Source organism: Rhinatrema bivittatum, chromosome 4 (genome assembly GCF_901001135.1).
Source record: "Rhinatrema bivittatum chromosome 4, aRhiBiv1.1, whole genome shotgun sequence".
Lineage (NCBI taxonomy): Eukaryota > Metazoa > Chordata > Amphibia > Gymnophiona > Rhinatrematidae > Rhinatrema > Rhinatrema bivittatum.
The window spans coordinates 483,357,447-483,370,738 of record NC_042618.1 but is presented as its reverse complement, the minus strand read 5'-3'; the positions used below and the strand labels follow the sequence as shown (position 1 = coordinate 483,370,738).

Below are 13,292 nucleotides of genomic sequence, written 5' to 3'. Positions count from 1 at the left end.
GCACCTTATTAACCAGGAAGGCTAAAGCAAGCCATGGCTATTCCTGGCAGTGCTACTTTTGTCAGAGAGAGGATGCTGGGCTGGATGGACCTCGGTCTCACTCTGCAGGGCACTTCTGATGATGTTAGTGACAATTGCATTAACTGGCAGTGTGCGCCCTCCTTCCCAGATCCCAGGTGTAATTACTGAATGTGGCGGCTGCCGCATAAGTCAACATGTTCAGCTACGCAAATGGGTCTTTTATTGCAATTTTATTTTCCAGTCCGCACGGGCGGTTCTGTGAGAGTCCTGAGCCCTGGGGGTGTGCGGTGGGGGTTGGGCGTCTGTGAGACCGATGGTCAGAGGCAGCTCCTTCGGGTGCTGAAAGTGCTCTGTGTCCCCGCAGAACGAGCTGGAGACCTTCCTGCTGATCACCGTTCAGCACTGCCAGGCTGTGATGGGGGCCTGCAGTTACAACTCCATCCTGGCACTGGTGTGTAAGGAGCCCAGTCAGAGCAAACCCGACCTGCACCTTTTCCAGTGCGACGAGGTGAAGGTAAGCGCGACCAGCGGCCTCGCCCGTCCTGCATGAACCCACACATCTGTCAGTGGCCTGCATCGTGGGGGAGAGAATAGGGACCACCTTTCCATGAAAGGCACTGCACCCGTGCCGCTGAATGCGCCCGATCTTTCGTAGTTAGCTAGCTCCTCTCCAGAACGTCTCTGGGCTGCCCCCGCAGTGCTCCTCACCTCTTAGTTCCCCGGCTGAATACATGTGAAAAGGGAGCTGGGATCCTGGGACTTCCTGGCATTTGCTCTCAGCACCACCTCCGAGGCTGCTCATGCACTCACCACCCTCTCTTTCATTGCCCCTGGGTACAACCCCTATTTTATTTTCATAGCCACGACCTGTCCATTAAGAAATGCTCGTCTTGCGCATTCATCAGTAATAGTTTCTCCACACCCCGTCACTTCTCTAGGATATTTTTATTTATTTATTAAAATTTCTTTACCGCCAATGGCTCAAGGCGTGAATCCAAGCTCATGGAGAATAAGCCAAGCAGAATAATTAGGATTTAAATATATTAAAACCGCAGAAACAGCAGAGTTCCAGATTTCTGGAGCTGATACAGAGAACGCACGTTCTCGCGGCTCAACAACTCTGGCACGTTCCATACCTCAGCCCGTAGGATTTATGGTGCAGGCTTTATACTGCTTTGGTAGCCTGTCTGTATGCTCTTCAGTGCATGGTCTGCGGCTGGGAGTGTTGCAGAAGCAGGAGGGGTCCTGGGCTGCCATGGAGAATGCATGTTCCATGTCTCAGCCCGTAGGATTTATGGTGCAGGCTCTTTACTGCTTTGGTAGCCTGTCTGTATGCTCTTCAGTGCATGGTCTGCGGCTGGGAGTGTTGCAGAAGCAGGAGGGGTCCTGGGCTGCCATGGAGAATGCATGTTCCATGTCTCAGCCCGTAGGATTTATGGTGTAGGCTCTTTACTGCTTTGGTAGCCTGTCTGTATGCTCTTCAGTGCATGGTCTGCGGCTGGGAGTGCTGCAGAAGCAGGAGGGGTCCTGGGCTGCCATGGAGAATGCATCCATACCTCAGCCCGTAGGATTTATGGTGCAGGCTCTTTACTGCTCTGGTAGCCTGTCTGTATGCTCTTCAGTGCATGGTCTGCGGCTGGGAGTGCTGCAGAAGCAGGAGGGGTCCTGGGCTGCCATGGAGAATGCACGTTCCATGTCTCAGCCCGTAGGATTTATGGTGCAGGCTCTTTACTGCTTTGGTAGCCTGTCTGTATGCTCTTCAGTGCATGGTCTGCGGCTGGGAGTGCTGCAGAAGCAGGAGGGGTCTGGGCTGCCATGGAGAATGCATGTTCCATGTCTCAGCCCGTAGGATTTATGGTGCAGGCTCTTTACTGCTTTGGTAGCCTGTCTGTATGCTCTTCAGTGCATGGTCTGCGGCTGGGAGTGCTGCAGAAGCAGGAGGGGTCCTTGGGCTGCCATGGAGAATGCATGTTCCATGTCTCAGCCCGTAGGATTTATGGTGCAGGCTCTTTACTGCTTTGGTAGCCTGTCTGTATGCTCTTCAGTGCATGGTCTGCGGCTGGGAGTGCTGCAGAAGCAGGAGGGGTCCTGGGCTGCCATGGAGAATGCACGTTCCATGTCTCAGCCCGTAGGATTTATGGTGCAGGCTCTTTACTGCTTTGGTAGCCTGTCTGTATGCTCTTCAGTGCATGGTCTGCGGCTGGGAGTGCTGCAGAAGCAGGAGGGGTCCTGGGCTGCCATGGAGAATGCATGTTCCATGCCTCAGCCCGTAGGATTTATGGTGCAGGCTCTTTACTGCTTTGGTAGCCTGTCTGTATGCTCTTCAGTGCATGGTCTGCGGCTGGGAGTGCTGCAGAAGGAGGAGGGGTCCTGGGCTGCCATGGAGAATGCATGTTCCATGTCTCAGCCCGTAGGATTTATGGTGCAGGCTCTTTACTGCTTTGGTAGCCTGTCTGTATGCTCTTCAGTGCATGGTCTGCGGCTGGGAGTGCTGCAGAAGCAGGAGGGGTCCTGGGCTGCCATGGAGAATGCATTCCATGTCTCAGCCCGTAGGATTTATGGTGCAGGCTCTTTACTGCTTTGGTAGCCTGTCTGTATGCTCTTCAGTGCATGGTCTGCGGCTGGGAGTGCTGCAGAAGCAGGAGGGGTCCTGGGCTGCCATGGAGAATGCATCCATACCTCAGCCCGTAGGATTTATGGTGCAGGCTCTTTACTGCTTTGGTAGCCTGTCTGTATGCTCTTCAGTGCATGGTCTGCGGCTGGGAGTGCTGCAGAAGCAGGAGGGGTCCTGGGCTGCCATGGAGAATGCATGTTCCATGTCTCAGCCCGTAGGATTTATGGTGCAGGCTCTTTACTGCTTTGGTAGCCTGTCTGTATGCTCTTCAGTGCATGGTCTGCGGCTGGGAGTGCTGCAGAAGCAGGAGGGGTCCTGGGCTGCCATGGAGAATGCATGTTCCATGTCTCAGCCCGTAGGATTTATGGTGCAGGCTCTTTACTGCTTTGGTAGCCTGTCTGTATGCTCTTCAGTGCATGGTCTGCGGCTGGGAGTGCTGCAGAAGCAGGAGGGGTCCTGGGCTGCCATGGAGAATGCACGTTCCATGTCTCAGCCCGTAGGATTATGGTGCAGGCTCTTTACTGCTTTGGTAGCCTGTCTGTATGCTCTTCAGTGCATGGTCTGCGGCTGGGAGTGCTGCAGAAGCAGGAGGGGTCCTGGGCTGCCATGGAGAATGCATGTTCCATGTCTCAGCCCGTAGGATTTATGGTGCAGGCTCTTTACTGCTTTGGTAGCCTGTCTGTATGCTCTTCAGTGCATGGTCTGCGGCTGGGAGTGCTGCAGAAGCAGGAGGGGTCCTGGGCTGCCATGGAGAATGCATGTTCCATGTCTCAGCCCGTAGGATTTATGGTGCAGGCTCTTTACTGCTTTGGTAGCCTGTCTGTATGCTCTTCAGTGCATGGTCTGCGGCTGGGAGTGCTGCAGAAGCAGGAGGGGTCCTGGGCTGCCATGGAGAATGCATGTTCCATGTCTCAGCCCGTAGGATTTATGGTGCAGGCTCTTTACTGCTTTGGTAGCCTGTCTGTATGCTCTTCAGTGCATGGTCTGCGGCTGGGAGTGCTTGCAGAAGCAGGAGGGGTCCTGGGCTGCCATGGAGAATGCATGTTCCATGTCTCAGCCCGTAGGATTTATGGTGCAGGCTCTTTACTGCTTTGGTAGCCTGTCTGTATGCTCTTCAGTGCATGGTCTGCGGCTGGGAGTGCTGCAGAAGCAGGAGGGGTCCTGGGCTGCCATGGAGAATGCATGTTCCATGTCTCAGCCCGTAGGATTTATGGTGCAGGCTCTTTACTGCTTTGGTAGCCTGTCTGTATGCTCTTCAGTGCATGGTCTGCGGCTGGGAGTGCTGCAGAAGCAGGAGGGGTCCTGGGCTGCCATGGAGAATGCATGTTCCATGTCTCAGCCCGTAGGATTTATGGTGCAGGCTCTTTACTGCTTTGGTAGCCTGTCTGTATGCTCTTCAGTGCATGGTCTGCGGCTGGGAGTGCTGCAGAAGCAGGAGGGGTCCTGGGCTGCCATGGAGAATGCATGTTCCATGTCTCAGCCCGTAGGATTTATGGTGCAGGCTCTTTACTGCTTTGGTAGCCTGTCTGTATGCTCTTCAGTGCATGGTCTGCGGCTGGGAGTGCTGCAGAAGCAGGAGGGGTCCTGGGCTGCCATGGAGAATGCATGTTCCATGTCTCAGCCCGTAGGATTTATGGTGCAGGCTCTTTACTGCTTTGGTAGCCTGTCTGTATGCTCTTCAGTGCATGGTCTGCGGCTGGGAGTGCTGCAGAAGCAGGAGGGGTCCTGGGCTGCCATGGAGAATGCATGTTCCATGTCTCAGCCCGTAGGATTTATGGTGCAGGCTCTTTACTGCTTTGGTAGCCTGTCTGTATGCTCTTCAGTGCATGGTCTGCGGCTGGGAGTGCTGCAGAAGCAGGAGGGGTCCTGGGCTGCCATGGAGAATGCACGTTCCATGTCTCAGCCCGTAGGATTTATGGTGCAGGCTCTTTACTGCTTTGGTAGCCTGTCTGTATGCTCTTCAGTGCATGGTCTGCGGCTGGGAGTGCTGCAGAAGCAGGAGGGGTCCTGGGCTGCCATGGAGAATGCATGTTCCATGTCTCAGCCCGTAGGATTTATGGTGCAGGCTCTTTACTGCTTTGGTAGCCTGTCTGTATGCTCTTCAGTGCATGGTCTGCGGCTGGGAGTGCTTGCAGAAGCAGGAGGGGTCCTGGGCTGCCATGGAGAATGCATGTTCCATGTCTCAGCCCGTAGGATTTATGGTGCAGGCTCTTTACTGCTTTGGTAGCCTGTCTGTATGCTCTTCAGTGCATGGTCTGCGGCTGGGAGTGCTGCAGAAGCAGGAGGGGTCCTGGGCTGCCATGGAGAATGCACGTTCCATGTCTCAGCCCGTAGGATTTATGGTGCAGGCTCTTTACTGCTTTGGTAGCCTGTCTGTATGCTCTTCAGTGCATGGTCTGCGGCTGGGAGTGCTGCAGAAGCAGGAGGGGTCCTGGGCTGCCATGGAGAATGCACGTTCCATGTCTCAGCCCGTAGGATTTATGGTGCAGGCTCTTTACTGCTTTGGTAGCCTGTCTGTATGCTCTTCAGTGCATGGTCTGCGGCTGGGAGTGCTGCAGAAGCAGGAGGGGTCCTGGGCTGCCATGGAGAATGCACTGTTCCATGTCTCAGCCCGTAGGATTTATGGTGCAGGCTCTTTACTGCTTTGGTAGCCTGTCTGTATGCTCTTCAGTGCATGGTCTGCGGCTGGGAGTGCTGCAGAAGCAGGAGGGGTCCTGGGCTGCCATGGAGAATGCATGTTCCATGTCTCAGCCCGTAGGATTTATGGTGCAGGCTCTTTACTGCTTTGGTAGCCTGTCTGTATGCTCTTCAGTGCATGGTCTCCGGCTGGGAGTGCTGCAGAAGCAGGAGGGGTCCTTGGGCTGCCATGGAGAATGCATGTTCCATGTCTCAGCCCGTAGGATTTATGGTGCAGGCTCTTTACTGCTTTGGTAGCCTGTCTGTATGCTCTTCAGTGCATGGTCTGCGGCTGGGAGTGCTGCAGAAGCAGGAGGGGTCCTGGGCTGCCATGGAGAATGCATGTTCCATGTCTCAGCCCGTAGGATTTATGGTGCAGGCTCTTTACTGCTTTGGTAGCCTGTCTGTATGCTCTTCAGTGCATGGTCTGCGGCTGGGAGTGTTGCAGAAGCAGGAGGGGTCCTGGGCTGCCATGGAGAATGCACGTTCCATGTCTCAGCCCGTAGGATTTATGGTGCAGGCTCTTTACTGCTTTGGTAGCCTGTCTGTATGCTCTTCAGTGCATGGTCTGCGGCTGGGAGTGCTGCAGAAGCAGGAGGGGTCCTGGGCTGCCATGGAGAATGCACGTTCCATGTCTCAGCCCGTAGGATTTATGGTGCAGGCTCTTTACTGCTTTGGTAGCCTGTCTGTATGCTCTTCAGTGCATGGTCTGCGGCTGGGAGTGCTGCAGAAGCAGGAGGGGTCCTGGGCTGCCATGGAGAATGCACGTTCCATGTCTCAGCCCGTAGGATTTATGGTGCAGGCTTTATACTGCTTTGGTAGCCTGTCTGTATGCTCTTCAGTGCATGGTCTGCGGCTGGGAGTGCTGCAGAAGCAGGAGGGGTCCTGGGCTGCCATGGAGAATGCACGTTCCATGTCTCAGCCCGTAGGATTTATGGTGCAGGCTCTTTACTGCTTTGGTAGCCTGTCTGTATGCTCTTCAGTGCATGGTCTGCGGCTGGGAGTGCTGCAGAAGCAGGAGGGGTCTTGGGCTGCCATGGAGAATGCATGTTCCATGTCTCAGCCCGTAGGATTTATGGTGCAGGCTCTTTACTGCTTTGGTAGCCTGTCTGTATGCTCTTCAGTGCATGGTCTGCGGCTGGGAGTGCTGCAGAAGCAGGAGGGGTCTTGGCTGCCATGGAGAATGCATGTTCCATGTCTCAGCCCGTAGGATTTATGGTGCAGGCTCTTTACTGCTTTGGTAGCCTGTCTGTATGCTCTTCAGTGCATGGTCTGCGGCTGGGAGTGTTGCAGAAGCAGGAGGGGTCCTGGGCTGCCATGGAGAATGCACGTTCCATGTCTCAGCCCGTAGGATTTATGGTGCAGGCTCTTTACTGCTTTGGTAGCCTGTCTGTATGCTCTTCAGTGCATGGTCTGCGGCTGGGAGTGCTGCAGAAGCAGGAGGGGTCCTGGGCTGCCATGGAGAATGCACGTTCCATGTCTCAGCCCGTAGGATTTATGGTGCAGGCTCTTTACTGCTTTGGTAGCCTGTCTGTATGCTCTTCAGTGCATGGTCTGCGGCTGGGAGTGCTGCAGAAGCAGGAGGGGTCCTGGGCTGCCATGGAGAATGCATGTTCCATGTCTCAGCCCGTAGGATTTATGGTGCAGGCTTTATACTGCTTTGGTAGCCTGTCTGTATGCTCTTCAGTGCATGGTCTGCGGCTGGGAGTGCTGCAGAAGCAGGAGGGGTCCTGGGCGGGCAAGCCTGCTTTCTCTTGGTATTTACCATACTTTGTCCTCTGCAGGCTAACCTGATCCAGCAGGATATTGAAAGTGCAATCAGTGACAGCAAGGGAGGGAAGCAGAAGAAAAGGCCGGAAACACTCAGGTAAGTGTTGAGATTTAAATGAATTAATAAAAATCCTTTGAAAACATGATGAAGGGACTGAAGATAAGAATCGAATAATCCTTTGTCTATAAAATGTTTCTGAGAACAGAAATGCAGAATTAATAGTTTCAGAGTAGCGTTTAGTGCCAGGGCACGAGAGGACTTGCATCATCCAGCAGGGATGTGAGCCAGGTTTCAGTGCTGGAGGGCTGAAAGTGATCCCGGGCTTGCGTTTCCTCCAAACAGAAGCAGGGAGCTCTTCTACCATCTCCCCGGCTCCTGGTCTCTAATCACGTTTTACGGGAGGCTGCAGGACTGGCTTTATTATGAATTTTTATTGTACGTTTCTATTTCATGTTTTTATTCTGAGTTTGTTTGGATTTCTCTCGTTTTATGATACGCGTTAGTTGTCAGTGTGAGCATTATGGTTTATTAATTATATGTGGTTCTGTTTTACAAACAGAATAAAATGTGATTTAATCAAGAAAATGAATAACATAAAGCACTCTGTAAAAACACTTCCCTCAAGGATAAATTTACAGTCAGTTCCAAGCTTTCCGACCTTCTCTCTTGGACAACTTTCACTGGATATGCGGGGCGCTTCCTGAGCCCCTTGTGCATGCTGTGCCTTACAGTGCTGGCACTTCTGAACGCTTCCACACGCTGCGGGGTGTAACTTCTGGCTCCTCCTGAACTCCTCTTATGTGCCTCCAGCTGTTTCAGTGCAATAAGAATTCCCTGGAGCCACAGAAAGCAACGCTGGGATTATTGCCTGCGGCCTCCGTCACCTTCTCTAAATCTGTTTGCTGACCCTGCTCTGTTCATTTTCCCATTTATATTCTGTGGGGTGTGGAGAGCAACAAACTTACAATAGAAACCAATTTACCTAAATTATAAATTCCAGCAAACCCTTAACTATCACAATCCAAAGAATAGATATCAAACAAAATCTCATAAAACTACACCTGCAGGGAGATCCAGGTTCACGAGAAGCAGATCGAGGCGGTGCTTCGGAAGAGCAGGAGGATGCACTTCATTCCCTCTCATTCTGTCCCTGAGAGCTGCAGGTCTTAGGAAGCTGCCCTGAGTGCAGATGAAGGGGGCGGCTTAATTTAGTCTTGAAATAATCAGGTCTCTGCCCATGCAAAACCTTAGAGTGAGGTCAGAAGTTTAGACCGGCAGCTAAGCTTTAGCACATCCCCAGCAGAAGACAGGAAGCAGCATTGTGAATCCTCTGTAATCACACTGGAGGAGGCCCTGTCAGAGCTCAACTGCAGTAATCGAGCCAGGCTGCTTTATAGTGACGTACCAGTCCTCTGCGCTTTATTCAGATCTCCTGATCTGTCTTTTTTTCTCTCTATGTAATAAAATGCAAGAGAGATTGCAGTTGACGCTTAGACTCCCGCAGTAAAAGTTAACTCCTGAAGCAGTAAGTTAAGTCTCTTTTTGTAATGCCATGAAATTGGCCCCCTTGCCATGTGAGAGCAGGAGAAGCAGCATTGATGGTGGTGGCGGTGATAATGATGAGCTCTTCCCTGCTCTGATCCCCCTCAATCATTCGCACTCCTCCTCACAGATGGTAGAGCGGCTTTGCAGCCCTGCCAGCTGCTCTGTCCTCTGCTGTCGGTGCCCAAGTGTCCTGCATTGAACCACAAGGTTCATCCAGATCTCCCCACCCGAGGAAAATGGTGACCAAGAAGCAGAATTCACCAACGTCATAGGGTTCAGCATCAAGCTAAGGTGAAAAGGCAGGTTAGTGATGGCAAAGCAGGTTTCCCAGCTGCACAGAATCTATGAACCAAGTTATCCAGCTGTTAGTTATCCGTATTCCTCATAAAGTACACAAAATCTTAAGCCAGTCTTCTCAGCTGGAATTTGCAGGAGCTCTGCCAAACACAATCCCTTTTCTCAGTTACAAGCCATACAATGCTAGAACATGTATATACAGCTCAGTCAAAGAACCAACTAAGACCAGGACTCCTAGCTGCTAATGAATGATCTCGTCAGCAGGCCAGCAATAAGGTAACGGAACAGCTTAAAAGGACGTCTACATGCAGACTCACCTTGGTGGATTCAGTCCATACAATTACAAGTAACATCCCCTCTTTTCAAATTGAAGCTGCTCCCCTTTTAATCTGAACCCCAGCATTGCAGCATCTGAAGTCTCCCTGCATTGCTTTCTCCAGAAGTCTAGAGAAGGGTTAAATTTCCAGAAGGTGGCAATGGTAAATCTAGCAAACAGAAGCAGCTGGGAAACAAAGGGAGGATACTTAAGTGGACTTAAGGATCCATCCCATTTTCCCATTGATTCCCAGAGCAGAGGCATATGAGTGTGTAGATCGATGTATATTGGAGATCTCCTGGGTGACAAACCCTCCAAACTGCTGGATTCCTTGACAATACCACCACACATGGATAAAAGTTCCTTGCTACCCCACCAACTTGCAATGTCTACTGCAGAAAACCAATTTAGAGAGGAATACTGGGGTACGATAGATGCGCCGCAGTAGTTTGCTCATCAGCTCGACCCGCTTATTACAAATAGAAGCACAATGAGGACCTTCCCATATTATTTTCCACTATGCAGCATCCAAATGGGCATCCGGGTCCTCTTTCCATTTATCTATCAAGAACTAAGGCGTAACTCTACCATATTTAGCATTTCATATGCCCCAATACATCACTAAAATACCCTTAGCAGAAACCTCTGCATCACTAAGAGAATCTTCCAAACCAGTCAAGCACAACTTAAAGGCCTCCCTTTCACGAGAAAGTACAACCAAACCTGTCTGTAATGGAAGGAATAAGAGTCGGACATCAGCAAAGCTCATATTAGTGGTGTTGGGCGGCTTTATGGCATCAACAGTGCATGTCACAGCCTTGGCACATGGAAATATGAGACCACCCTGATGGATCCTAAATGCTTGGTGGGCACAGAACACACAAGATCTTCAAGATAGTGTCCAAATCGCTCAGCAGCTCAGGGACCCATTGTCCTGACGGCGAGACCACAGGAGTTTGGCTGGGAGATGTTATGCTAATTTAAGAAGGCGAAACTTGGAACAATGGATATAAGCAGTCTGGGCTGGGGAATATATGTAGATGGGCTTTGTACCCTGGAGCTAAGGTTTGCTCAGGAGAAACATTGCCACATAAATCTTCTAGAGCTATGGGCAAGCTGGAACGCTCTAAAGGCCAACACAACTATTTATTTATTTATTTATTTATTTAAATTCTTTTAATATACCGATGCTCAAGAACCAGGTCTTATCGTACCGGTTTACAATAAACTAGGGGGTAAACCAGTTAACATTGAAAGCGAAAGTTACATTATAACAGGGAAAGTGGAACTAGGCTGTTAGAAATTGTTTAACCTATCCTTTTTTTCTAACTGGAGAGCAGGGCATGTAAGCAGGAGCAAGTGCTTACATGGTAAGAATTATATACAAATTTACATAGTGTATTATGATTAAGCAAGTTATATGAAAGTGCAGTTAGCCGAAATACAGTTCCTTTGAGTTGCGGAAAGGGACGCAACCGAGGGGTATGAGACTGTGAGGGTGACCCTGAGGCTTCTTCAAGGGTAAGCTTGGGCGAACAGCCAGGTTTTTAGTTTTTTTCTGAAAGTGATATGGCAGTGTTCCTGGCGGAGATCTGGCGGGAGAGAGTTCCAATGATGCGGCCCAGCAGTTGATAGTGCTCGTTTTTCACTCGTGTTGTGAAGAACGGATTTTTTGGGGGGAACCTGGAGGGAATCTCTGTATGCAGCTCTGGTGGGTCTTGTAGAGGCGTGTGGTTTGAGGGGTATGGTAAGTTGGAGCGAGGATTCCTGAAATAAGGTTTTGTGGATAATAGTAAGTGTCTTGAAGAGAATTCTGTAGCGGATGGGTAGCCAGTGGAGTATTTTTAGAATCTGTGTGATGTGGTCCATACGGCGAGAGTTTGTGAGGATCCTGGCTGCAGCGTTTTGCAGCATCTGAAGAGGTTTGGTAGAAGAGGCCGGGAGACCAAGCAACAGCGCATTACAATAATCAATCTTTGAGAATAGTATGGCTTGAAGGACCGAACGGTAGTCGTGGAAGTGTAGGAGAGGTCTTAACTGTTTTAATACCTGTAGTTTGTAAAAGCCTTCTTTGGTGGTGGTGTTGATGAATTTTTTAAAGTTCATTCTGGAGTCTAGGAAGGCCCCAAGGTTTCTCACTTGGTTTACTAGAGGTGTGTTAGTATTGAAGGTTAGCGGGTTATTATCATTAGGGGAAATGACTAGCAGTTCGGTCTTGGACGTATTGAGAACGAGGCAGAGACTTGTGAGAAGGAGGTTGATGGCGTGGAGGAAGCTATTCCAGTAGTTTAGAGTGTCGGAGACGGGTTCCTTGATGGGGATTAGGATCTGCACGTCGTCCGCATAGATGAAGTATGTGAGGTTATTCAGATAATTAATTCAGATAATTATTAGATAATTATTAGATAACTATTAGATTATTATTAAATAACTATTAACTATTAGATAACTATTAGATTATTAGATAACTATTCAGATAATTAATTGGCCAAATCTTATGTAAACAAGCAAGGAGGAAGAGGATCCTCCCTTCTGTGCTAGCAGTCTGATAGAATGTTGTCTTAAAGCATTTTGCAAGGATTGTATGTATCTGGTGGACGAGGACAAAATCCTAGCAGACTTGCTGAATCAAGTCCTGGATGCACACGAATGATCACTGGACAGGATGGAGTAGCAGTCTGGAGATTCTGCAAGAGGGGAAGACCTGTGGTAGATCAGATTGCGTCCCCTCAGCTCTGTTCCAGGAGAGGGTCATGGGGCAAACTGACCTCTGACACCTCCCTAAATGGTCATCGCGTGTCCTCAGATTCCTCTGGTGGCAAAGAAGAAACCTTGGGTCTTTGACTGTCTGAGATAAATTGGGTTCCTGCTTCTTTGGGAGTTGTCTATCTAGGGAATTCTCCAACCCTCACCTCCTAGAAGCAGGAACGATTGCTCCACCCATACATCAGGTTCCTAGCTCTCAGCCTGCATGTTGGAAGACCAGTACTGGATTCCCTAACCTGTCAGAGGATGTCACTCGTAGAAAGGCTTCCACCAGGCGTTCTTACGGTTTTACATGGAGGCAGTTTATCCTGTGGTAAACTGCCTCCATGTAAACTAGATCCTTTCTCCTGGGCCATACAAAAACTGCTCTGAGTCTGCTTTGAAAACTGACTCCTAGGGTCTTTAGTTGGCAACAGAAGCCACAAATAAATCAGTCTCCCACCATGTGTGGTACTGAGCCAGCTGTGAGCTGGAGAACCTGACATGACAGCTCGGGGTTTTGGTGGTGGTGGTTGCTTGGGCTTGAAGACTCAGGAGCTCCAGGCCCCAGTGACTTATCTGCCGCCTTCAAAGAGTTTTCCAGAATAGCACATTATTATGCAAAGGGACATTCGTTTGCAGTTTATTTTATCTAAATAAACAGGAGAATAAGCAGTGAGAAGAAGGCCTCCTTTTTTCCACTGACTTTTCTCCCTTTTTTTGTTCTTTAGATAAATTCCCAGGGAAAATAAAATACAAACTGAAAAGGAGGTGCCTAACTCTGCAGTACACAGAGTGCTGCACACATCCTGTGTTCCTGCCCAAGCTCGTGTTGCATTCCACCAGAATCCACGTTCCCAGCCCACACGAGCACAAAAGGGATCAGGCCTTGCCCAGTTTGGATGCAAAAGAGCCTTAGCCTTCTATCTGGAGCCGCCTCATCATAATTTACTGTAGCCAAATGCACACTGCATCTCTTTCTGTTATGCCCAGGCGGGTCTGATTCTAGACAGGAAGCGTCCAAGCTGTGGCAGTGATGCTGGTCCACCTGAGAAGTGGAGCTCCAGATAGACGTTCCCATCTTTTTAGGGACTCCTGATGCTGCGGTAGGTTGGGTCAATTTGTCATGGGTTGTGTATTTGGATTTTAGACTTCTTCTCCACCCCGCCCCCCACCCTAGCTCTTCCTTTGATTTATAGGCAAGAGACCCTTTCTCATTAAAAATCAATTGGGCTCTTATCTAAATCACACTATTGCACTAGGTTGATCATCCTCTTCTAGGTCACTGCTAGACTAATAGTGAATAC

The 13,292-nt window shown here is 50.1% G+C and overlaps 1 protein-coding gene across 5 annotated transcripts in view; it reads left to right on the top strand.

Annotated features, from left to right (window-relative positions):
* EPS8 (epidermal growth factor receptor pathway substrate 8) overlaps window positions 1-13,292 on the top strand; it is a 226,652-nt gene that overhangs the window by 119,622 nt on the left and 93,738 nt on the right. For all 5 annotated transcript variants that reach the window (XM_029597370.1, XM_029597372.1, XM_029597369.1 and 2 more), the window contains 2 exons: window positions 386-535; window positions 7,096-7,178. In XM_029597370.1, coding sequence (XP_029453230.1) covers window positions 386-535; window positions 7,096-7,178 — 233 coding nt within the window. The remainder of the gene's footprint in view (window positions 1-385; window positions 536-7,095; window positions 7,179-13,292) is intronic.